Raw genomic sequence first — 27206 nt, forward strand, 5'->3', positions numbered from 1 at the left:
CCCAGAAATTCAGGAGAAGTGACATAGATCACTGCTTATACACCAAGAAAGCTTTGGATGGCAGTCTATTGATCCTCATCTTGTATGTTGATGATATGTTGATTGCCGGGAAATCTCGTAAGGAGATGGATGCCTTGAAGCAGAGGCTGCATCAAACCTTTGATATGAAGGATTTGGGTGATGCAAATCACATTTTGGGTATGCGGATACTTCGGGACAGAAATCAGCATGTGTTGTATTTGTCTCAGAAGGAATACATTGGCAAAGTTTTGCAGAGGTTCGATATGGACGGGGGGAAGAAGACTAGTACTCCTTTGCCTCCATATGTGAAATTCAGTGCTATGGATAGCCCACAGTCAGATAGTGGCAGGGCTGATATGGCCAAGATTCCGTATGCTTCAGCTTGTGGCAGTCTCATGTATGCCATGGTTGCTACTAGGCCGGACATTGCATTTGCAGTGGGAGTGGTTTCTAGATACATGGCCAACCCTGGCAAGAAGCATTGGGAAGCAGTGAAAGGTGTCATGAGATACCTGAAGGGCACACAGGATACGTGCATTTGTTTTGGCAAACAGGATGCATTAGTGCATGGTTACACGGATTCGGATTATGCCGGTCATCCAGATAACCGGAAGTCTACTACCGGTTATGTGTTTACATTCACAGGAGGTGCTGTGTCATGGATATCCAGGATGCAGAAGTGCACTGCCTTATCTACTACAGAGGCCGAGTATATTGCAGCCACAGAGGCTTGCAAGGAGGCATTATGGCTATCTCGGTTAGTGGTTGATTTGGGTTATACAGGGGATATTCCATTGTTGCATTGTGACAGTCAGAGTGCCATCCAGTTGGCAAAGAACCCTGTCTTTCATGCAAAGACGAAGCATGTGGATGTGAAGTATCACTTCATCAGAGAGGTGATAGAGAACAAGCAAATTCAGCTTGTTAAGATTCATACGGATGACAACCCGGCTGATCTGTTGACAAAGAGTTTGCCTCCGGAGCGGTTTGCTCATTGCAGACACTTGATGGGCATTGGATGAGGCCAGTTTCAGCCTTGATATGGCCTTGTATATTATCATGTACATGCTGATTTTTTCTTTTCCTTCATTTAAGGGCACTTTGCCTTTAAGTGGGAGGTTGTTGGGGTAAAGGCATAATGCCCACCCTTATAGTGTGTACAAGCCCATAAGTTATAGTACATAGTACACTTAGTACTTTTAATGTACTAAGTGCACTATGTGTACTAGTGCAATATACATGTGTGATAGGGGAGTCACACACTCATCTTGGTGAGTTGACTTATCCCCACAACTCTCTCTCTCTCCCTTGTTGCTTCTCTGTGTGTATGTCTCCCACATGAAAACCTAACCCTAATTATCTCTCCCATTCACTGGCCAGAGGTATATGGCAGCATTTGGCTTCTCTTTACAACAGGGTATCGCCCATGAAGAGGATTTCCTTGGAAGTACAGATGCGGGTTATGAGCCCTGCAAAGTGGTTGACGATGCGGGAGCATATTAACAAGTTGCAGGCTCTTTAGCAGGAAGTTCTTCAGGCTGGGAAGGAGATATCGTCAGAGGACATGGCCATAACGTTGTTGTCGCATTTGCCCTCTCAGTACTAACATTTTACTCGTCTTTGATTATCAGTGGTAGGCTCAGCACCATCACGTGGGAGGAGCTTATGCCCATGGTCTTGGACCAGGGGGAACGATTCACGAAACCTCCTCAGGGTGGAGGTTCGGAGGCCTTAACTGGCCAACGGTCGAAAGGCCGTAACACGGGCAAAGGGAAGGCTTCATCGGAGAAGTCTTTTGAGAAGAAGTCCGTCGCTGACCGCGAGAAACTAAAGGCAGAGAGGACTTGTAATGATTGTGGTGAGAAGGGCCACTATGGGAGGCGGTGTCCCAAGCTGAAGACCGAGAAGGGTGAAGATTCCTCAACAGCAATCATGAAGACTCCGGCTTTTGTGATGGACACCGATGTTTCATTTTCTTCAAGCAGGGAGGAGGTTGGAGGATTCTCCGCAACGGATACTCGGGAGTGGATTCTAGACAGTGGTGCTTCTAGGCACACGACTCCTTCCCGTTAGATTTACGGGATCTCTACAGATATTCTGGTCACATTCTTACTGGGGATACATCCACTATCCCAGTTTACACAGTGAGGGCAGGTTGGAGATAGTTTCCGATGACAGAGGAGGGAAGCATTTTTCCCATGTATTGTATGTTCCGTCACTTGGTTTTCATTTGTTGTCAGTGCATCAGGTTTGCAAGACTGGCGTACGGGTGGAGTTTGATGAGCATTTTGTTGCTCTCCGGGACAAAGCAACAGGCCAAGTGGTTTGGAAAGGCGGAGTGGAGAATAGAGTTTACAAGCTTTCAGCACTCTCTCCCAGGTCCTCAGTTTTGTGACGAGTGGCAGTCTGGTAATGGCCACTTAAGTGTGGATACGTTGCAGGTGTAGGCTTTCCGGGACCAGATGGTGGATAGCTTGCCAGTTGATGGCAGCAGTTGGCAGGAACTTTCCAGTATTGATGTTGGTGGTTCTTGTGTTTGTCAGTCAGAGAAAACTGAACAGGTAACTTATGCTCTGATGTCTCGTAGCATTCGGGACAAAGAAACTCCTGAAGATGAGGATGTTCTTTCCACGGGGACCTCTCAGAAAGCCAGGCAAGTGGCAGTTGATTACTTGTAGAAGGAGGTGCATTCTCCAGGCTTTGTGGTTCCGGATTCAGAGGGGGTGGTTGACAGGTTTCAGAAGGCCTTGCGTGGTCTTCAGCAAGTTTCCAGGACTTGGCTTTGCACCGTAACAGGTGTCGATCCTTGTGAGCAGTGTGATGCCTCTTTGACTCCAAAGCAGTGTGATGCCTCTTTGACTCCAAAGCAGAATGGTTCATTGATTTGGTTGATGGACACAAGATTGGATGTGAGCTTCCTGATGAGGCAGTTGAGCTCATGGTTCGAGATGACTCTTTGGGAGGCAGGATTGCGTATCCTGTGGTTTCTGCGGCATGCGAAGGATTACGTATCCTGTGGTTTCTGCGGCATGCGAAGGATCATGGACTCTTTTACACAGGAGGGGGATTGATGGATGGAGTCTAACTCCACGGTTGGAGTGACTCAGATTGGGGAGGAGATCCAGACACAAGGAGATCTACTTCAGGCCCAGGAGCAGTTTTATGGAGCAGTAAGAGGCAGTCATCTTTTGCCTTGTCGTTGACAGAGGCAGAGTACCGGGCTACTTGTGATGCTGCTTGTGAGGTGGTGAGGTTGCAGAGGTTGCATTGCAGGATTGCTTCCACTGGAGGAACCCATGGTCATCCAGTGCTTAGGCGGCACCCCAGCTCCGTGTGGTTGGTTTCAAAGCCAGGAGCTGAGAGGGGGTGTTAGAAGTCATCTCTTGTCTATAGATATACACCAGGGCCTCTGTTGTGGGTGTGCCCGCCCATTGTAGGTGTTTTATCATTTTTCCTCACTCCACGTATTTTTTCCCCCATTTTTTCCATTTTTCTGTGGCTTGGATGGCAATCCGGAGCTGGCAGGAGGCTCTATCTTCTGGCCGATTGTACCTGCAAGTACCTGACTTCTGTTGTGTGCTGGCCGACTGGTGTATGTGGCTGGTCATGGAGATTCAGAGCCTGTTGGTTGCCTTTGCTGCTGGCCGACTGCTGTATGGGGGCCATATAAAATGGCCCCACAGCCCCTTGCCACTTGTGTATCATTCATTCGGGATTCCTGTGTATATACAGAGTTCATACCCAGCCACTCTCGTCTGCGTTTTTTCTCTTTCTGCTCCCAGTTCAGTTTGTTGCAGGCTGGCGCTTGTCTTCTACGTGGGCCTTCGTTCAGCGTGGAGTCGTGCACGTGTTTGCTCTCAGTTGTGTGTCACATATTCCGCTGTGCATTCCGACAAGAACCAACCTCCTTCCCCTCCCCCCCCCACGGAGCATCATACTTGCACCACAAGGGCACTGTCGCAGTTCTCAAGGGCATTGTCATAAGGGGTGTATAGGTCCAAGCAAGGTAAACGCAAGCACTTAAGAAGCATTAGAAAGGTCAGGCATGCACTAGGTGAATCCTTAGCATTTAGCCCATCCAAGCATAGTCAAGGGGTGATGATAGTCATCCAAAGTCAGAAGACAGAGAAAGGTGGATTCCGATCATCCTGCTTGGCAAGAGGCATAGTAACATAAAAACTCGTTTTGCCCTCTCGAAATGGCACGAAACGTTTCTGGTATGAAACGTTTCGAAACAAAACGAAACGTGTTGATCGACACTGTGTTTCGCCCAAATGTAAAGTGAGGTCAAAAAAACGGGCGGAACGTTTTTTTTTTGTTGCAAATGCAATTTCTGTCATCATTTCTGTCCCTGTTTGCTACCCATTTGCCACTTCACACATCCGACGCAATCCGTTGCTCCGCCTCTACTCCTCGTCCACTCCTCCTTTTCACTCCTTCACTTCTTCTCCTCCACGGCTCCTCTTCCTCTTCCCTTTTCCTCTCTCTCTCTCTTCTCCTCCACTGTCCACCCCTCCTCTTCCCTCCTCTTTTCTCCTCCTCTTTCTCTCCTTTTCTTATCTTCCAACTTTCTCTCCTTTTCTTCTCACCTCCCTAATCCCTTCCAACTTGTTTCTTTCCTCCTCTCTTTCTCTCCTTTTCTTGCCCAAATTTTGAAAATACCAAAAAACCTACCCCCAAAATCATGAATTTCATACCCACTAGTCCCAAAAAATGCATCTTCATCTTTCTGTTGGCTATGTTATAAATTTGGTATGTGTATATAAGAAGTGCCATTTTGAAACCTTGGCGTTTTGTCCAAAACAAACGAAACGACGAAACGGACGAAACGTTTCATGTTACTATGGTAGGAGGGGATACGTGCACACACGTGGACATGGCTAAACCTCACATCTAATCCCACTTTTGGTAGCAATATTAGAGCATTTATAGGTCATATAACAATCGGCAACACGTGGACATGCCAGGTCAGCAGCCCACAGACCCACACGTGTGAAAACGCAGCATTTAATGCTGATTTATCTCAGTTGTGGACAAGAGGAACTGGCCGATAGCATATATACTATTCGACTTGCATATGCAGGGCCTATATGAGGCTAAGCATCATCTCTCTCCCTTTTGGAGATTGGTCATAAGCAGTCATTAGTCCTCTTTTGGAAGGCATGTAACCTTTTTCATGTACATAATACATATACTTCTATCTCTCTCTCTCTTCTCTCATGCGTTTTGCATTAAGGTTCCTATAGGGTGCTTAAGGGCTGCGATTAAAGGCATGAAGGCTTCCGCTATGTCACAATCTGCTGGACCTATGGATTAGTGACATGCTCACCCGTTGGTGCAGATGGAGTTGGTGTTGGAGTATGCACAAGCGGAAGCATATACAAAAGAAAGGAGAGAGAGAAGGAGAACAGAGCGATTGTTGACAAGATCACCTTTTGATTAGCAAGAGGCTTACAATGGCAATAGCAAGCAAATAGGTGTTTACAATGTGCTTGGCATTGAATACAACAAGAGTGATGGGGAGGCAAGAAGCTGGCCAACTGCCACATGAACTAGCCAACAGCAGCCCACGACCCATAAATGAGAAAAATACATAGTATGCCAATAAAAGGCCAAGTTCTCAAAACATTGAGATGCACAATATTCTAACACTCCCTCTGTAGCTCGTAGTGTGCAAAAATCTGAAGAAGATAAGATGATGAAGATGCACTCCAGTATTACGTGTTGGAGGGCTCATCTCCACTGTTCAGGGTGCTTCCCTACTGTTCTTGCACCTCTGGAGGGCCTCCCCCAACTGGGGAAATTTTCCCATATTTTTTTGGATTTTTTCCACATTTTTTGGCACCTTTTCTGGCATATTCCACATTATGTCCCAGTCAGCTTGCTTTATGCTGGCCGACTGGGCTCTCTAGGTGCTATAAGCATGGGTTTTGCCCTCAGTTGTATCATCTCATTTTTCCGCATATTTTGGTATCTTGGCTGCACCTACGGTGTGCCTCGTGCTGCCTACTCTAGCTTTGTAACCACCTTTTGGTGTATATGATCTTCCTTCAGTTTGTGTGCATCTTGTATATGTGAACTTCAATTCTCTTTCATTGTTTGGCACTTTGTCATGGTATTAGAGCGGGTTCAGGACTGAGGATTTGCTGGACAGCACCTATACTTTTTTACTTCTCAGAGGAGGTGGGCTGTGGACTCATCTACAGGCTGTATTTTGTGCAGATTGCTGCGTTTTCTGCGTGGACAGCCTACAGTTTGCTGTGTGTTCTGTGTGGTCAGCCTACAAGGTGTGTTTTTCTCTAGAGAACTGCAGATTGCTGCGTTTTCAGCCTCTTCTGGATACCCCCCCTAGTTGCAGAAAGTCCCTACCCCGGACTAACTAGAACATCAGGTTCTAGTTGCCACACCCACCCAACGTTCATCGCGCATCGGGAGGGACTCTCGTCTTCACCCCTCTACTTTCACCTAGCTTATGCTTTGGCTAGTGGTGGTCGGTTTTTGGATGTGTGCTCATCTACAAGCATATTTTTTCTGAATTAACCGCTGCTTCTACCTTTTTCCCACCCATTCCTCCCTCTTGCTTCTGAACCCTCACTCTCTTTCCTGCCTTCTCAGATATGTAGGCTGCGTTTTCTTATGCTTTATAGGAGGAGTTTTCACGTAGAGGATGGCTTCAAATACTTTCACCATTCCGCAGTTGGAGAAAGACTCCAAATTTAATGGCTTCAAGAATCCCCAATGGAAGGATGCCATCTTTAAGCTTTTGGTGGGTCTTGATCTTTGGTGGTTTGTCGATGCTTCTACTCCAAAGCCCGACCCTGCAACTAACTCACCACAGACTGTGAATTCCTGGACTAGCATGGATCTTCGGGCTCGCACAGTCATCTCCTACAGCTTGCACCTACCATCTCTCTCGGAATTTTCCGATATGGATAAAGCTGCCCAAACTTCTCAGGAACTATGGGATGCACTTGTAGCCCGTTTTCAGAGGAACACCTACAGCCACAAACTTCATCTCAAAGCCCAACTCAATGAGCTGCAGATTTCTAAGACGGATGATGTCATGGCCAAAGTGCAAGAACTCGAGATCTGGTTTCTGTCAACAACAAGCCATCTTGGGTGTCCGAATTCCCGATGATGACTTTGTCATTGAGTTACTAGGCAAACTTCCTCCATCTTATCAATCCTTTAAGGATACCGTTGCCTTTTGCCCCATTCTTCCCCTAGTGGATGCGGTGATAGGCATGTGGTGATTGACACGCTTCAGGACAGGTTAGATCTTATGAAGATCTTTAACTCTTCTCCTACTGAGTCAACTTTCTCAGCCAAACGGAAGCCCAAGTGGCAACTCAAAGGAGGTAATAAAAACGACGACAAATCCAAGGAAGAGTCTACTAAAGATAAAAGGAAATTAAAAGGGCGAATCTACGGAGAGGAAATTCCCCTACCATGGCAAGGCTAGTTATCTTCGGCTCGATTGCTTCAAGAAGAAGAGAGACGAGGAGAAAACCGACAAAGAACCCAAACCCAAAGACAACGATGCGGCCTTCGTTAGTTGAAGAGTGCACCTCATCCACTGAGGCGTGGACTACTACCTCCCTTCAGGACTGGATTGTGGATTCTGGAGCTACTTCTCACATGACTCACAACAAGGATATCTTGGAGGACTCTCACTCTCTCTACGCAGGTCCAACTTTCTAACAATCAACCTGTTGATACACTGATTATGGGTAATATTCCTCTAGTCACTCCCTCAAGGACGCCCTAGTACTTGGAGAATGGTGGTGAGTTTACTTCTCGAGCATTCACTTACTTTTGTACTTTCCACGGCATACAAAGACAGTTTTCTACTCCCCACACTCCTCAGCCGAACGGGGTAGTAGAACGGAAGAACAGGACCATGGTTGAGATGGCTCAATCTCTTCTTTCCCATTCTCAGCTTCCTCAAAAGTTTTGGGTTGAAGCAATTAACACTGTTGTGTACATCATCAAGCGTTCCCCCACAAGGGCGGTCGATGGGAAGACTCCAGAGGAGGCATATTCTGGGAGAAAGCCATCAGTTTCTCATTTCCATGTCTTTGGTTGTGATGCTCATGTTCATGTTCCCGATTCTCATCGGATGAAGCTTGATCCCAAATCCACCAAGATGATCTTCGTGGGCTACAACGAACACTCCAAAGCCTTCCGGCTTTGGGATCCCAACGAAGAGAAAGTTATATTATCTCGGGATGTGCACTTTCATGAAACCCCGGAGACTTTCAGATACCCGAAGTCAGCAGCAGCTTCATCAACTCCTTCCTTGGTTCCACCCTCACCATTGGTTCTTACCTCTCCTCCGCCTCCGCCGAGTACCTCTCTCCCTCCGCGGTGGCTTCACTCTACATTGCGGGAGTCTCAAGTCCCTTCTCCGACCATTTCTTAGTCTGGGATTGCTCCATTTGGATTGAGGAGATTTGCCAGATTACAAGCCCAGAGTGTTGGTATGCTTACAATTAATTTTGCATTGATGACTTTCTTGATGCATCATGCAAAGCCTTTTACACGAGAGCAGGAGGCCTTACAAATTCCCGAGTGGCCGCTTGTGATGGAGGCGGAAATGGATGCCATTAACAAAAATCACACATGGGAACTTGTTCCCCGCCCTTCTCATGGGAAGGTTAGTGGCGTCAAATGGGCTAGTTTCTGTTAGCAGTCATCTCCTGTCTGTATTATATACACCAGGGCCTCTGTTGTTGGTGTGCCCACCCATTTTAGGTGTTCCCTCATTTTTCCTCACTCTCCATAGTATTTTCCCATTTTTTCTAGCTGTGGGAGGGTTGTCAACTGTATCTGCTGCTGCTGGCCGACTGATCTGGTGCTACCCGACTTGATCCTCAGTGTTGGCCGACTGATTTTTACCTGGCTGATTGGTCTTTTTGCTAGTCGTGAGCAACTATGGTTGTTGTTGGCTGTTTATGGGCTGGTTGACCAGGAGCTTGGGTCATATATATTGACCCTGGCCCCCCACACTTGTCTTGTATCATTTTCGGGATTTTCTAGTGTATATAGCGAGTTTATACAACTTCTCTCCCCCTCTCTCATTTGTGTTTTTCTCTCTATAGTAGTTGTCTTCATTTTCACTGTGCATTCTGACATGGTATCAGAACCCGAGGTGGCTTGAAGCTTGGAGACAGTGGGACCTTGAGGGTTTGCTGATTTGTGGTGCTGATTGGAGATTGCTTGGGCTGTTCGGGAGTTGGAGATCGGGTAGAAGGTGGCCATCACCATTGGACAGCCACCTTGCATACTATTTGCAACCTCTTTTTCATTTTTCTTCCCCCCCACCCTCCCTTCACATCCTTCACAAGACCTTGTGAACCCTTGAGATGGCAAACTTGCTTGAGATGGCTGAGAAGCACGTGAAGATCCCTACTCTCTCCACTTTCCTGGTGGATTGACAGTTGGACGGGAACAACTACGGCATATGGAAGGTAATGATGGAGTCTGTCCTGGAGTCTTATGACTTGGCTGATTTCATTGTGGTTAGTGTTCCACGGCCGGAGTTGGAGGATGGGGAGCTTTTACTCTCTACTCGGAAAGAACGAGAGGCTCAGGCACAATTGTGGGATCATGTCAATGCCCGTGTGCGTTCTTTCATCTTCCTTAATTGCACACCACAGGGGATTAATCACATAAAACATATGACGCTGGCTAGAGGGATTTGGCAGCATTTGGCTTCTTTGGATAAGAGGGTATCACCCATGAAGTGGATCTCCTTGGAAGTGCAAATGCGGGTGATGAATCCTGCAAAGTCTTCGACAATATGGGAGCACATCAACAAGTTGCAGGCTCTTGAGCAGGAGGTTCTTTAGGTTGGGAAGGAGATATCTTCAGAGGACATGGCCATCACGTTGTTGTCGCATTTGCCCTCTCAGTACTCAGCATTTTACTCCTCTTTGATCACCTGTGGCAGGCTCAACACCATCACACGGGAGGAGCTTGTGCCTATGGTCTTGGACCAGGAAGAGCGATTTACGAACCCTCCATCGGGCAGAGGTTCTGAGGCCTTGATTGGCCAACGATCGAAAGGCCATAACAACAACAATAACGGCAAAGGGAAGTCGTCATCGGCGAAGTCTTCTAAGAAGAAGCCCGACTCAAATCGTGACAAATTGAAGGCCAAGCAGACATGTAACGATTGTGGCGAGAGAGGCCACTATTGGAGAAAATGTCCTAAGCGGACTACCGGGAAGAGTGCTGATTCTTCAGCTTCAGCTGCAAAGACTTCAGCCTTTGTGCACTTGGAGATGTTGGACACAGATGCTTCATCTTCTTCGAGAAAGGAGACAGTTGGTTTCACCACCAGGGATACTCGAAACTGGATTCTCGTTCATGCTAGGTCTTCTCTCCGCCGTGTGAGTCAAACGGGCTCCGTGGCTCTCAACAAGCTGACAATCAAGAACAAATTCCCTTTGCCTCGCATCGATGAGTTGTTCAACCAGCTGCTTGGTGCAAAGGTGTTTTCCAAGATTGATTTGAAGTCCGGCTATCATCAAATTCGTATCCGTAATGGTGATGAATACAAGACAGCCTTTCGGACAAAATATGGCCATTATGAATTCTTGGTCATACTTTTTGGGTTAACCAATACCCTGGCCACTTTCATGACCCCGATGAATGAAATTTTTGGGCCGTACCTGGACAAGTTTGTGATCGTTTATCTTGATGATATTCTGGTTTTTAGCCGATCTTTGGTCGATCACAAAGAGCAATTACAGATTGTCTTTGAAGTACTACGCACCAATGTGCTATACATCAACAAGAAAAAGAGCGAATTTTTCAAGAACCATGTGGAATATCTTGGTCACATCATTTTTGCTAATGGGATTGCAGTGGATCCTAAGAAGATTCAAGCGATTGTGGATTGGCCTTTGCCTCTTACCATTTCAGATGTTCGATCTTTCTTGGGACTTGCTAACTTTTATCACAACAAGGTGCATAGGTTTTCAGAGATTGCTGCCCCTTTGACAGAATTGACAGTGGTCTTCTGAAGCTGAGCAATCCTTCAATGATCTCAAGCATGCCTTGACGACAACCCCGGTCTTGGCCATTGCAGATCCCACCCAGCCCTTTGATGTAATGACAGATGCCTCAGATCGTGCTTCTCGTGGAGTTTTGATGCAGAATGATCGTGTCATTGCTTTTGACAGCAGGAAGTTTTCAGCCATTCAAAGCAGGTGTACTGTGTATGATAAGGAGTTTTTGGCAATCGTGCATGCTTATCGGACTTGGAGACATTATCTTCTTGGAGCAGATTCAATTGTACGTACAAATCATCGATCTCTGACGTACATTTTCACTCAGCCTATAATGAACTCTCGACAAGGCCAATGGGTTGAATTCTTGGCTAATTTCCACATGACTATCCAGTATGTTCCTGGTCTTCAGAATGTGGTTGCAGATGGTTTGAGCAGCATGCCTCGAGCCACTAATTTTGCCATCACAGATGTGCAAATGGAAATCCCTGCTTGTTTCAAGAATGAGTATTTGACTGATAGAGATTTTGGAGATGCATTCTGTGCTCTCAAATCTTCTAATCCCAGGCCTGCAGAAATGAACATGTTTGCAGCCTACACCATCGTAGATGAATTGCTGTTCTTTTCTGGTCGCATTTGTGTGTCTCACAATGCTTCATTGCGGAAGATTCTCATTCAAGAGCATCATGAAGTTCCTTATGCTGCTCATCCGGGTATCAACAAGACATATCGGCTTTTGTCTGTTACATTGTTTTGGCCTCAGATGCAGCAAGATGTTATCAAATTTGTCAAAGCTTGTCATTCGTGTTAGATAATGAAAGCCTCTCGACAACTTCCTCAAGGTTTACTTTAACCTTTGCCAGTCCCCAATGAGAGATGGGAAAGTATCAGTATGGATTTTATCACCACTTTGCCTCGTTCATCCAAAGGCAATGCTCAGATTCTTGTAGTGGTTGATCGATTTTCCAAAATGGCGCATTTCATTCCTTGCAAGAAAGCTGCTTCAGCCCCAGATGTGGCGTCATTGTTCATGCAACATGTCTTCAAATTGCATGGCTTGCCGAAGACCATCATCTCTGACAGAGATCCCAAGTTCACTGGACATTTTTGGACGTCTTTGTTCAAATCTCTTGGCATGAATTTGTTGTTCAGTTCAGCCTATCATCCTCAAACAGATGGACAGACTGAAAGAGTCAATCAGATTTTGGAAGAAATGATTCGACATTACATTCAAGACCGTTTGGCATCGTGGGAAGAATATCTGCCACTCGTGGAATTTGCTTATAATAATTTCCATCATTCAGCAATTGGATTGACTCCATTTCAAGCAGCATATGTGCATACTTCTCTTGTGCCTACAAACTTTGTCTTACAACACAAAGTGGCGTTGGCAGATCAGGTGGTTAAGGAGATGCAAGATGTGCTTGTGCAAGTTCGAGATAAATTGGTCCATGTGTAACAAAAGTATCAAAAACAGGCCAACAAGCATTGTCGACATGCAGATTTTCAAGAAGGAGATTTGGTCCTGTTGTTTGTGGCATCTCACCGCTACAAAACAGTGAAGTTAGTTTTTCCAAAGTTGCGACCTCGCTTCTATGGACCTTTGAAGATTCTTAAGAAAAATTCAGTTGTCAGTTACAAGTTGGAACTTCCACCTTCATGGGGGAAGTTCATCCGACTTTTCACATTTCTTGGCTCAAATAGTATGTTCAAGGAGATTCGCCTGTTCCAGACTTATCTTCATATGTACTAGAAATTGAAAATGACCATATTATCCTTGTTCCAAAAGTAATTCTTGACGTACAACAGAAGGAAACAAGAAGAAAGTTGATTATAGAATTTCTTGTGAAGTGGATGGATTTGGATGAGTCTGATTCCACTTGGCGAACAGATGAAGACATGCAGCAGTACCCTAATCTTCTTCAAGAGTTCTTTGACAAACGGATGTCTATCATTTGACACATGGGTTTTATTTTAAATGGGAGGAAATGTCACGATTGTGACGTATGTATGTATCAGATTCTCTCTTCATTGCTGATTCTTGTTGCAGATGCAAAGAGTAACCAGCCAAGGGAACCCTTGCCCTCGACGACTGGCTGCGACTCTTCGCCAAAGGATGTACCTCTTCATCGAATAGCCACCTCCCTTCGACGAATGGTTGTATCCCTTGATGAATGGTTGTGCCTCTACATCGAATAGACACGTCCCTTAGCCTAAAGTTGTATCCTTTCGTCTATGGTCATGTCCTTTCGTCAAAGGACATGCCTCTTCAAATGTGTCTCTTCATCTCCTATATAAGAGACCTATTGTAATCAGTTTAAATTCAATTCAATTCAACCTTCTCTCAAGTGTCCTTTCGTCAAAGGACATGCCTCTTCAAATGTGTCTCTTCATCTCCTATATAAGAGACCTATTGTAATCAGTTTAAATTCGATTCAATTCAACCTTCTCTCAAGTGTTCTCCTGAAGTCTCTTGTTAAGTATTGAAGTAGTAATTAGTACACAATATGCAGTATTAACAATACAATCCTCACAACAGGTAGGGACACTGTAGTTCTTGCATCTGTGGTAAGCAGCAGAGGGAATCTTTTCTGAAGAAGGTTTCTAGGCGGGCTTCGAAACCTTTGGAGTTGGTACACAGTGACTTGTGTGGACCTATGCAGATCCCATCCTTGGGAGGTTCTTTGTATTTTATGCTGCTTGTTGATGATTGTAGTAGATTCACATGGGTTTATTTCCTTTCCTAGAAGGACCAAGATTTTGCTTGGTTCAAGGAGTGGCATGTTATGGTGGAGAAAGATTCTGGATTGCAGATAAAGACTCTTCGGGGTTGACAAAGGAGGAGAGTCCTCTTCTAATGCGTTTGTGCGGTTTTGTGCAGAACATGGCATCAAGCGGGAGCTGGCCGATATAGGTTTGCCTTCAGAGAATGGAGTGGTTGAGCGAAAGAACCGGACTGTGGTGGAGATGGCGAGGACGATGTTGGAGCATCGTGATCTTCCTCGTCCACTTTGCGGGAGGTTGTGGCTACGGCTGTCCATATCCTCAACCGATCTCCGATGACTTCAGTACCAAAGATGAATCCATTTGAGGCTTATTTTGGCAGGAAACTAGATGTGTTCCATTTCCGTGTGTTTGGGAGTGATGGCTAAGTTCACATTCCAAAGAAGCAGAGGGGGAAGCTTGACTCGAAGTCCCAGAAGCTTGTATTTGTGGAATATAACTCTCTTTCCAAAGGATACAGGTTGTATGACCCACAGCAGAACAAGGTTGTTGTCAGCAGAGATGTTGTCTTTGATGAGCATGTTCCAGCTTCCACTGTTGATGAGCTGCCACTTCTTGGAGACCTAGATGAGTCTGATGATTATTTCGAGTCTATTGTTCCAGCTAGACAGCCTCAATTAGTTGTTGAGGTTGAGCCCGAGGCTGGAGAGCAGCAGCAAGAGGCTCCGCGTTCTGTTCGAGTACCAAGGTGGTTGTTAGACACCCTTCGGGAGTCGGGTGTTACAAAGCTTCCCTGCGAGTGGACCACAGAGGACGGACCTTGAAGATCGCATAGAGTTCGTGACAAAAGCCATTCAACGGAGTTCTTACAGGTAAACTATGCATTGATGTCTCGTATCATGCAGGACAAAGAGCCCACTTCCGTGAAGGAAGCTCTGTCACACAGGAGACTTGGAGGAAAGCCATCCAAGTGGAACTGGATGCCATAGAGAAGAATAAAACTTGGGAGTTGGTTTTGAGGCCGTCAAAATAGTCAGTCATTGGTGTCAAGTGGGTCTTTAAGACCAAGCATCCGTCTGATGGGTCGGTGGACAAGCGCAAAGCCAGACTTGTGGCTAAGGGTTATGCTCAACGGCCTGGCATCAACTATGAGGATACCTTTGCACCGACAACGAGGATGACCACGATTCAGACCGTTCTTACCCTTGCCTCTTCTCAGCGGTGGCCCGTATATCATATGGATGTAAAATCCGCGTTCCTTAATGGTGACTTGCAGGAGGAGGTGTATGTTGAGCAGCCTCTAGGCTTTGAGGTTCCATGATCAAAGGGGATGGTTTACAAGTTCCGGAAGGCTTGTATGGTCTTAAGCAGGCTCCCAGGGCTTGGAATCAGAAGATTGATTCCTTCTTTCTACAGACCGGATTTCAAAGATCAGTTGGGGATCCTAACTTGTCTCTCTTTCGGGAACACGGTTTGGTCACGTTGATTATCCTTTGTGGATGATCTCGTTCTCACTGGTGGTCATGTGGAGCACATAGCAGTGATGAAGGTTGCCTTGTCAAAGGAGTTTGAGATGATCGACTTAGGCTTACTCCACTTCTTCTTGGGGTTGGAGATTTGGCAGACCTAGAGGGGGTTTTTTGTCTCTCAGTAGCGGTATGTTCATGAGTTACTTGAGGCCTTTGGGATTGAGAACTGCAAGCCTATCACGTCATCGATGGACCCGAACACGAAGCTTATAGTGAATGATCCTTGTGAACAGGTTGATGCCTCTCTATATCGGAAGCTTGTTGGTTCATCGATCTGGTTGCTGAACACGAGATTGGACTTGAGCTTTCTTGTGGGACTGTTGAGCTCGTTCATGCAGACGCCTTTGAAGACTCATTGGGACGCAGGATTGCGGATCTTGCGGTATCCAGGGTACAAAGGATCTTGGATTCTTCTACGACACTGGAGGGGAAACGAAGGACCGAGTCCGACTCCAAGGCTGGAGTGACTCAGATTGGAGAGGAGATCCCAGCCAACTATTGCCTTATCGTCTACAGAGGCAGAGTACGGGGCTGCTTGTGGTGCTGCTTGCGAGGTTGTGGGGCTGCGGAGGTTGCTTGGCGAGATTGGGTTTCAACAGAAGGAGCCCACGGTCATCCAGTGCGATAACCAGAGCTGTATCGCTATTGCTCAGAACCCGGTCTTCCATGCTCGGACCAAGTACATAGAGATACAATATCACTTTGTTCGTGAGAAGATTTTGGTTGGTGACGTCTTGCTTGTTTATTGTGCGACGGAGGACAATGTGGTGGACTTCTTCATGAAGTCTCTACCTCAGGCTATGCTTTGGCAGCACTCCAGCTCACTGGGGTTGGTTACACATCCAAGAGCTGAGAGGGGGTGTTATCAGTCATCTCCTGTCTGTATAGTATACACAAGGGCCTTTGTTGTGGGTGTGCCAGCCCATTTTAGGTGTTCCCCCATTTTTCCTCACTCTCCATAGTATTTTCCCATTTTTGCTAGCTGTGGGAGGGCTGTCAGCTATATCTGCTGTCGGCCGACTGATCTGATGCTACCCGACTTGATCCTCAATGCTAGCCGACTGATTTTTACCTGGCCGACTGGTCTTTTTGCTGGTTGTGAGCATCTATGGTTGGTGTTGGCTATTTATGGGTTGGCCGACGAGTAGCTTGGGGCCATATATATTGGCCCTGGCCCCCCACACTTGTCTTGGATCATTTCTGGGATTTTCTAGTATATATAGCGAGTTTATACAGCTTCTCTCTCCCTCTCTCATCTACATTTTGCTCTCTACAGTAGCTGTCTTCATTTCCGCTGTGCATTCTGACAGTTTCTTGCCGATGGTTCACTCGACAAACATAAAGCCCGCTTGGTGGCTAAGGGCTATGCCCAGAAGGAAGGCGAGAATTTCTTGGAGTCTTTTGCTCCCACGCCAGGTATACAACCATTTGCACTGTTCTTGCCATTGCTGCTCACTTTTCTTGGCCCATCTTTCAAATGTATGTCAAGTTCGCCTTTCTCAACGGGGACCTTCAGGAGGAATATATGTTGAACAACCCTCTTTCATCCACAATGGTTTGAGGACCATGTTTATCTTCTGCGAAAAGCTCTTTATGGCCTTAAACAGGCTCTTAGGGCGTGATGCCAAAAGATTGATGCTTTCTTTCTCTCTCTTTCCTTTGAAAGAACTCCTGCTGACAGTAACGTTTATGTTTTGATAGAGGAGGATCACATTATGATTATCATTTTGTACGTTGATGATCTTATTCTCATTGGATCCGACCCCCACCCACTTCTACGATTATGGATCTTCTGAGTCATACCTTTGAGATGACTAATCTTGGTCTACTTTACTCCTTTCTTGGAATGGAGGTCTGGCAATGCCCACAGGGGATATTTCTCTCTCAACAAAAGTACGCTTCTTAGATTCTGGAGAGGTTTTGTATGAAGGACTGTTGCTCATTATCTTGGCCTATGGACCCAAATCAGAAGTTGAGTAAAAACGATGACTCTCCACCCTATCATGATTCTACTCAGTATAGAGAGCTTGTTGGCTCGCTTATTCATCTCACCATTACTAGGCCTGATCTTGCTTACAACGTTAGTGTCCTAAGTCAGTTTCTTTCAGCACCACATACTTCTCATTGGCAGGCTAGTGGTTGTGTTCTCAGATATATACAGGACACCTTGACACATGGGATTTCATACGGCTCTAGTCTCGATTTGGTTGGATACTCAGATTCTGACTGGGCAGGTGATCCAGATACCTGGAGATCTACTATGGGCTATTGTTACTTGTTACCGGACTCATTGCTTGGCAAATGAAGAAGTAGCCTACAGTTTTTGGCTCATCAACAGAAGCGGAGTATCGTACTTACTTTGAAACAGTCAAAGAGCTTCTGTTGCTTCATCAGCTGCTTGATCATCTTCATGTCTCTCCTCCAATGCCTACTGTTGTCTACTTCGACAGTCAAAGTGCCATGGCTCTTGCATGGAACCTGGTCTTCCATTTGAAGTCCAAGCACATTGCCGTTCATTATCGTATGGTTTGTGACTACTTGGCGCTCGGTACCTTAACATTGGAGTATTGTCCTGCTAGGGACAATGTGGCGGACATCTTCGCCAAGGCGCTTTCCAGACCAACTTTGGATCACTTACTTCCACGAGCGGGTATCGGTCCTCTTCAGTGGAGCTGAAGAGGTGTTTGGTGGGGTCATCTCCATTGTTCAGGGTGTTTCCCTACTGTTCCTGCACCTCTGGAGGACCTCCCCCAGCCTGGGCAATTCCCCATATTTTTTTGGATTTTTTCCACATTTTTTGGCACCTTTTCTGGCCTATTCCATATTATGCCCTAGTCAGCTGGCTTTATGCTGGCTGATTGGGCTTTCTAGGTGCTATATAAGAATGGGCTTTGCCCTCAGTTGTATCATCTCATTTTTCCACACATTTTGGGATCTTGGTTGCACCTACGGTGTGCCTCGTGCTGCCTACTCCAGCTTTGCCCTCAGTTGTATCATCTCATTTTTCCACATATTCTAGGATCTTGGTTGCACCTATGGTGTGCCTCGTACTGCCTACTCCAGCTTTGTAACCACCTTTTGGTGTATATGATCTTCCTTCAGTTCCTGTGCATCTTGTATTTGTGAATTTCAGTTCTCTTTCATTGTTTGGCACTTTGTCATTGCGTAGTACCGGATACGCCTTGGAAAGAGCACCTGCCAACCTGACTCCTCAAAACAAAATGCCACCCTGAACAGCAAAGAAATCTACTTGGCTCCGATTCCCGAAGTCCACCAGTGTGAAGTGCACTCCAAGTATACAGAATGATGAGCTGGTGGACAAACCACACGCATAATCTCCCAATAGTGAACTATGAACACATCACACCCTAAAACCTCGAACAATGAACTCGGAACACATCCTGTTCATAGTCTCTGCTACACCAAGCAATGAACTTGGAACACATCTAGTTCATAGCTCCCAAAGTTGCCCTTGTCTTACCAGATTTTTAATGCTTGGAACTCCAACTCACAGTTCCTAGGCACCAAAAAATTGGAGCTGCTAACAACCCTCTCTCCTGCCTACAAGCCTCCTCTAGTTGGAAGCACATTGGGGGGAAACGATGTGTATAACTAGAGAAGAACGCCATCCCGGTCCTTTTGGGCCAGAATCGCCCTGGAAGCTCTAGATGAGTCACTTGAAGTATCTGAATCACTGTCCTGTGTCCTGTCTTTGCCCTTCTTATGGGATGTAGACTTGCCCTTGCCCTTGTCCTTCTTCTTGGACAGGCAGTCTTTAGACAATGTCATTTTTTCCCACACAAGTAGGAACGTCTACGACCTTTCTTTTGGACTGTAGTAAGTGCCTAATCTTGACCATTAGGAGACACCTTGATCTTCCCCTGTGGAATGAGGACGGACGCTTCTTCCAAGAGAAGGGAGCAAAATCCAGTTGACTTGTTGTGACCTGGCACCTCAAAGCCCGTGAAACCACATCGTAATCCGGAGGAAGCTTTGTGAGGATAAGTGCAACCAATTGAGTAGAGGACAAGGGAGCACCCATTGCCAGTAATAACTGATCATAGATGACCTTGGCCTTCATAAGGAACGACTGCATAGAACTACCAGCAAGAAATACCAGATAGTAGTGGCCCTTGTAGCCTCATCGAGGAGTCTCGAGCATAGAGATCCTCCAACTTGGACCAAACTTGATGTGCACTGGCAAGAGTTTGCACGGCCGGTGAGACCTCCTTTGTAATGGTCCACACAAGCATTGAGTGCGCCTTCGAATCACAATCCTCCCAGTCTTGTAATTCTGCAAGGAATTCATCCTCCTAAACCTGGGTCCACTGCCTGGAGTTTCGATGTAACATGCGGAAGCTCCGTGGAAGAATCGGTAACTTCAATGTTCAGCAATCGTTTGTGACGAAGATAACGCACAGCATAAAGATAGATGTGTAGAGAGAGAGAGAGAGAGAGAGAGAGAGAGAGAGAGAGAGAGGGAAGAATTGGACACAGTATTGGGTCCCGAATACCCTTTGTAGGGCTCCCACCACGAGTGGTGTATTTGCTTTATTAGAATGATGCAAATTCTGCAAATAAATCTGGTTCTTGACCTGCACTCTTCACCTTGGCTGTAGCACTGCCCTTGGCTGTCCTGGCTCTTGGACTGCAGCAACCCCTTGTGAATAATGGGATGCTTTGACAAATTTCTGGATGGGCTATTTATGCCCCTAAATCTGCTGGTCGGCTGGCTCTTACAGGGGTCGGCCAGTTCTGGAAATACCCCCATGACCTGGTCCTTGACATTTAATGCCTTTTAACCTTGCGCTGTTTCACACTATGGCTGGCTGGCCCATCTGCACAATCTGCTGGCTGCTGTGTGCTGTCCAGATCTGTGCCTGGCTGCTGGGGAGCCCTTAGGCCCTGGCCGACTGGCTGCTGGGCCGCCTGGCTGGGCAAGGCCCCAAGAGCCTGTCGGCTGCCTGGCCAAGCTCCTTGGGCTGGCCGACAGCCTGCCCAGCCCTTCCTTGGGCTTGTGGGCAAAGCCTAGGGCCTTCCTGGCCCTTCTTGGGTGGCGTAGAGCTTACCCAATGCCCACTCAAGAGATAGAATCTCTATTTTGGGGTAGCCCTAAGGGCTGGACCCCTTCTACATGCAACCTACATGCTTTTCCTATAGTTTCCTGGCATTTGGTTGCAAACCAAACGCTCAGGTCACCTAACATCATTCCAGAGGGAGACTCACAGTATGGATTGGCACTGCTTCATGTACAGGACAATGCACACCCGGCCTTGGACGCTTAGAGTGGAACCTTGGCTGACTCGTCTCGGACTCGGCTCACATGGGACTAGTTTCCACTCTAGGTCCTGCACCTTCTACTCATATATGTCCACGTGGCATCCAAGTGCGGGATGCATGTGACATCCCCTTCTGCTTAACTTGATGGAAGCTGCATAGCCCCCAAATAGTCTATCAATAAAGCTGGATAGTCTTCGAAGAAGTCTTTGCCAAGCCAAACCCCTTCATGAGTCCTTCGGTCTTGAAACTTCGTTAGGAACTTTCTTTGTCTTCGGCTTGAGCCATGCTTGAAGTGGTGCAAAAGGATCTGTTCTCAAACCATCACTTTAGCTTCTTCAACAATGTCTGGTTCCACTTCGTCTTTAACTTCTGAATGGATTGGACATGCATATAGTTTTAGCCAATTGACATTGAACATACTGTGCATAGTCCAGCTCGGTGGTAGCTTCAACTTCATTGACACCTCTTTGATCTTTCTTTGGATAGAAAAAGGTCTGAAGCTCCTGAACGATAACTTTAGGCATCGCTTGCCCACTTGTTTTAGTCTTTGCTTCATAATCCGAAGATAAACCCAATCTCCTTCCGAGAACTTCACATCCCTTCGGTCTTTATTGGCCTGTTGAGTGTAGGCCTCCTACGCTTTAGCCGACATGTCTTTAATTAATTTCAAAATCTCCTGGTAAGATTCCGTCATTCTTTTCATCTCAGGTACTAAAGAGGAGGTTCTGGTCAATAGTGATTGGAATGGTCTTCCAAACGCTACTTCATAAGGAGTCCTACCAATAGATGAAGAAAATGAATCATTTAAAACTGCTTGAACTAAAGGCAAATATGATTCCCACTTACCTTGTTGATCGTGGACATAACACTTCAGCACATCAAAGGCCATTTGGTTGTAGATTTATGTTTGGCCATTAGTCTGTGGGTGAAATACACTGGAAAAGTTCAATTTAGTACCAAAATTATCAAACAACGCCCTCTAGAAATGACTGGTAAACTTGGCATCTCAGTCTGACACTATGGTCCTAGGAATCCTGCCAATTGGGTGCCAATGCCGAATGAATAAATGAACATCTTCGGCGGTCACATTGGCCCTGCATAGAATATGCATAATAAATTTGCGAAATCTTTCAACAATAGTTAAGGATTGAGTATTATGCTTACTCGGACTGGGAGGTAGATTTGTGACAAAATCCATCGATATACCTTAGAAAGGTCCTTCGGGAATGGGTAAAGTTGTAGTAACCCTATCTTCTTCCAACGAGGAGCTTTCACTTTCTGACAAACGTCACAGTGTTGCACATGAGTGAACACTTCTCACTGCATTCTTGGCTAATAATATTGCCTTTCTAGCTTCTCGAGAGTCGAATTCATGCCTCGGTGACCACTAGTGATGGCGTCATGGGCGTTGTGGAGAAGAGCTGTCGTGAATGACTTCATGACACCAAGTCGGCCTTTGTAAAAAAGCGAACCATCTCATATCAAAAAGTGACATGGTCCTGTGGCATCCAATGCCTACTTCCACTGTGTATCGAATTTCTCGGAATTTGCGTACATGCTTGTACCAACAAGGTCGAGTCTAGTGTTTTGAATCAAGGTCACTGTCCCCTTCCTGCTCAAAGCATCGGCCACTAGGTTGGCCTTTCTTGGAAGATACTCAATCATACCACCAAATTGTTGGAAGATTTGGCTGCAGCGGTGCTGATGGTCAGTCCACTATGCACTTAGCATTGTTTGAATCCAGCGCAATGCACTGATGGTCAATGCGAACGTCAAATTCTCGGCCATAAAGGAAATGCTTCGAAAGTTTCAGGGCTGAATTATTGCTAGGAGTTCCCGATCGTAGACCGAGTAATTCTTTTCCATGGGTAGTAACTTACGGGACATGTAAGCTACTGGATGGTTATTCTGTTGTAACACAGCTCCAATCGCGATGTTACTCGCACTGGTGATTACTTGGAACAGCTCGTCCACGGTCCCACGAGGCAAGAGCTATACAAGGAGCTTCTGACAAAGTCAGGTTCTTGAATGTCTCCAACGCTCGTGGAGTCATTTGGATCCGTTGCCTTCTAGTCTTGATACCCTTAAGCAGATCGGTGAGATTCGCCGAGATCTCGGTCAGAGAATTTGTCTATGTAGGTCGGATGAAGGCGGATGTGCCCAACACTGATTATGTATCCAAGGTAGTGAACCTCGAATAGATAACATTCCGACTTCTTCTCATTGACGTAGAACTCGTTACTTTCTAGCAACTTCAAGACTTTCTCCAATGTCATGTTGCTCAATCATAGCTGAAAGTACCAGTTTTTCGTCCAAAAATATTAACACACACTTTTCAATTAAGTCCCTGAAGATCTGCATCATCATGCGGTTGAACGTGGCTAGGGCATTCGTCAAGCCAAAAGGCGTGACCACAAATTCATAGTGAGCCCATTCCGTACGGAAGACTGTCTTGGGGATGTCCCCTTGAATAATCCTAACGTAGTGGTACCCACTCTTCAAATCTAGTTTCGACAACAGCTCACACGATCGGGAAGATCCATCTTACTTCCTGACGAATAGGATCGGGGCTACAAATGGTGACACACTGGGGTGTATGAAGCCAGATTGCAACAATTCTTGGAGTTGGCGGTCCAACTCCGATTCCATTGCCTTGGACAGGCGGTATGGAAACTTGCTCGGGTAATCCGAGCCTAGGAGGAGGTCTATTTTGTGGTCCTTCAGTCTAGACGAGGGAAGTTGGGGAGGGAGATTGTCCCGAAGAAAAATCTTCTAGAACTTTTCATGGAGAGCTTGGTACTTCTCTGAAGCACGGGCCAGGTAATATGCATATAAATCATCGCACATAATTCGCCTTTCCTATTTCTCATTTAGCCTACAAGTGGCTTGAAACCAGCCTTCACAGACTTGACGGGCAGTGAGCACAACTGAATCACACTTAAAACTCTTAATGAGCTAGAATAATAAACTTTGCAAGAGAAAAAGAAAAAGAGATGGAGCCAGAGCGCTCTTGCACAAGAGTCAAATAGGCCCCAAAGCGTGGCGCCCCTGTAGGTATTTATTTATCTCTTGATGTCGGCGTAGCCTTTGTACAACGTCCGGGAAGAGAACTCCTTGTTTCACGTAGAGAGAGTCTCTTCTAAGCTTTCACCCAATTTTTCACATGGGTTACAATGGGCCTTGGCCCCCTTTTTATAAAATTCTGGCTAAAAAGCCCAGCTTTTATTTTTTTATTATAAAATCTCATTGAACGCTTTTGTTTTATTAAAAAAAAAACTCTCACGGGAGATTGTTCACGCTGCTCTTCTCTTTCTGCGTTTTAGAGTTCAGCACTGCTCTTTCTGCATTTAGGTTTCAGCGCTGCTCTCTCTGGCATCTTTTTCTGCTGTAGCCTAGCGCCCCTGCCACATGGCAGTGCCATGTCATCCGGACGGGCTGCCTTGCCTGTTGGGGTGCGCTGCAGGGCTGCCCTTGCTGTTACATCACCCGGCTGTTCTAACTGCTGCCCTTGGGCACCCCAATACTGCCCCGCCAGGCTGCCCTTTAACTACTCCTTATGCAATCCTTTGGGTTACCCTTGGGCTGCCTTTTGGGTGGCCCTAGGGTAGCCCCTTGGGCTGCCCTTGACTGCCCAAAAAAAGAGAGAGATGGTCTCAGCTGCACCTGCAACACAGTAAGAGAAACATACCAAAAACACATACATACATATACACACATACATGCACATGTACATACATATGAGCATGCACACACATGTACACACACACACACCAAGCATGTATCTGCACTCACATACATGTGTACAAACTTACACATGCACATACAGAGTTAAACATGATTAGTGAATGCTTAAACATGCTTAAGAAAAGAGGTAAAATACTCAGTCTTGTAACATACCCCCCTCTTAAAACAAAGCAATCGTCCTCGATTGCTCAGTCAAAGGATCTGCCAAACTGAAACAGAACCTAAGATAGCAATGAGAAAGCTATGTCCTGCCAACTGAAACAGAACATCCAGAATAACATAAATCAAGTGTCATTCACAAAACGGGCATCCACTTCGTGAATAGTCATGTCGCGAGGAGCTGGAGGTCCGCTTTGGGAAAATAAGTAGTCAGCTTATGTGGCACCAATAGCACTTTTCATGATTCATCTTCCTAGGTCTTCAGAGTACTGTTCTGATCAAATGTTTTTGTACATAATATTGAACCCCTTGCTGTATTCCGGTTTTTGTCACAATTTTTTGTCAGCCATGAAGTATGGGAGGTTTAACAATTTATTGTCCAGGCACCAGCTAACTCATGTTTGTACGGCTTCCATTATGACTAGTAGCCATGGCTGAGTAGCCAAGGCGCCTAACATCTCCGTATGCACACGGGATGGTAGCCTAGGAGGCGAGATGGTTTAGAGACAGCTTGGATTAGATTTGGCACATTGCCAGAACAAGCTACATGCTACATTGGAGTGGTATCCCATAACGGTTGACACATGGAGTAGGTGGACTTTACTCTTGGATACGCTATCCTGATTCCTGATATTGCGATGCTCGAATGGGGCCCAAGATATAAGGGGAATGGCTATGGGAGGTGGGACATTGTGTAGCAATAACTAGTTCATCTTTATGGGCTGAGTCTCCACGACTACGTGGTCATGTCATGGTTGCCCTGTGTATACATGCCTATATAGATACACGGCGAGCCCCTTCTCTACATAGTTCATCAGTCATCATAGTGAGTTTATTCCCTAGCTTATACTAGCATATAGCCATCAAAGCTCTGTATGAGGCACACACGGGCGTGGGGCTTTGCCATCTATTGCATCACATCAATAATATAGTATTCTTCTCTATCTATGTTATTGTGCAATTTTGAGTTTTAAAGTTGTGCTGTGAAAGATCCTACTTCTTGCGAGTGTCCTTTTGTGTACATTGCACGTTGTATCTTCTTACAATGTGTTGGAAAGCCAACTCATAGCAGTGCACTGTGGGGTTCAGCAGCCAGCCACCACCAGGAGACACCCATAGTGAAGACCAGGGAGACTACCACTACTGACAGGGTCCACATGCTTGTCAGCCAATCCCGCCCCCCCCTTGCCTCCCCCCCCCCCCTTCCCCTAAAATTGTGGAAGCATCAGGAAGTGAATGATGCTAGGGGCCAAAGAGAGCCGCCCAAGATCGAGTGCTTAGCTCTGATAGCATGTTGGAAAGCCAACATGCTGCACAGTTCAGCAGCCAGTCATGAAGAGACGGTTGTACCTGCATGGCCCGGTGCCTAGCGGGTCCGGTCCCTACACCCATCATCCAGTTCTCTCCTCTAAAATTCAGGGACCGGGGGGAGTAATAATGCTAGCTGCCTATTTTAGCTTTTAGCCCCTCTCCATGCAGTGCTCTCCTCAATATGGGATAACTCAGCCATCACCCTCCAAAAAATCACGTTCCAGTGCGTGTAAGATTTGTGCCAGAGGCCTATCGTAGGCTTTATAGCTCCCTTTCGTCTCTATGCGGGACCCGAGGCTGTGACCCTCCAAACACCCCACCTGCAGCGCATGCAAGTGGTGTTGCACCTCCAATAGAATGCACGTTCAAGATTGTAATTTCAACATGGTGCCATTAGATTGGCTTTAAAAGAGCAGCCGGATGTATTATAAAGCTTATAAGCATTGCATCTGTGCAGCAGCTGCTGTTCTTCAGTTTCTTCCTGATTATTCTGCAGGTTTCAGGGACGAAGTTTACAGACATAGACCTTTCAGATGGAGATTTTGCGGAATATGATGAAAAAGCATCCTGTCCAGTTGGGATTACCAACCTAGAGCACAGATTTGTCATTACAAAATAGTGCCGGACCGAAAACCGTAGGGTTTTTGCAATTTGGGACGCATCAATAAGCATTGTGACTAGTGCTTTCTCCAAGACAAACTTGTGGTTTGATACATAATCTTCTGAGTATTAGCCTGGGAGCACCTGATACGAATGTTCTGATGAATTTCTTATATGAACTCATTTAAAAAGATTGTGAGGTGGGTATGCATAGCTGGTGTTGTGTCCTCGTTTTATGACATGTGAAAATGGCTATATAAACACTATGCTTCCCTTATATCTATTGAGAAATCATGAATTTAAGGAGATGGATTTGTGGTTTAAACTTTTGGAGCATCTCTCAAATCTCGTTGGTTTTGTTTCAAGCTAGATAAGGAAATATGTTCCTTACTTTAAGAGAACTCTATGGGGTATTCCTTGCCACCATGCATTCCGTTACAGTAGGTTTCTTGTAGGGGTTTTGTTGGCTATTGAGGAAGGCCATGTCAAAATAAGACTTTCACCACAGAAGATTCTCTCTCTCTCTCTCTCTCTCTCTCTCTCTCTCTCTCTCTCACACACACACACACACACACGTTTTTTTTAAAAAAAACCACTCATCTATTACCAAGAAACAATATACATGGGGAGGATGTACTTCAGAGAGAAGTTGTCCAAGGAAGAAATCTAAAAACAATAGAAAAAGACTTCAAACTGTGGTTTTAAAAAAAAACCACTCATCTATTACCAAGAAAAAATATACATGGGAAGGATGGACTTCAGAGAGAAGTCATCCAAGGAAGAAATCTAAAAACAATAGAAAAAGACTTCAAACTGTGGGATG

General features: G+C 45.9%; 1 protein-coding gene across 3 annotated transcripts in view; it reads left to right on the forward strand.

The window, feature by feature from the left end:
- Positions 1–26710, forward strand: part of LOC147610945 (uncharacterized) — a 50215-nt gene extending 23505 nt beyond the window's left edge. For all 3 annotated transcript variants that reach the window (XM_086785608.1, XM_086785609.1, XM_086785607.1), the window contains one exon: positions 26280–26710. In XM_086785608.1, coding sequence (XP_086641734.1) covers positions 26280–26402 — 123 coding nt within the window. In that variant the 3' untranslated portion in view covers positions 26403–26710. The remainder of the gene's footprint in view (positions 1–26279) is intronic.
- The last annotated feature ends 496 nt before the right edge of the window (positions 26711–27206 follow it).

The sequence above is a fragment of the Cibotium barometz genome, chromosome 48, assembly GCF_041138505.1.
Source record: "Cibotium barometz isolate CiBa-2024 chromosome 48, ASM4113850v1, whole genome shotgun sequence".
In the NCBI taxonomy this organism is placed as follows: Eukaryota; Viridiplantae; Streptophyta; class Polypodiopsida; order Cyatheales; family Cibotiaceae; genus Cibotium; species Cibotium barometz.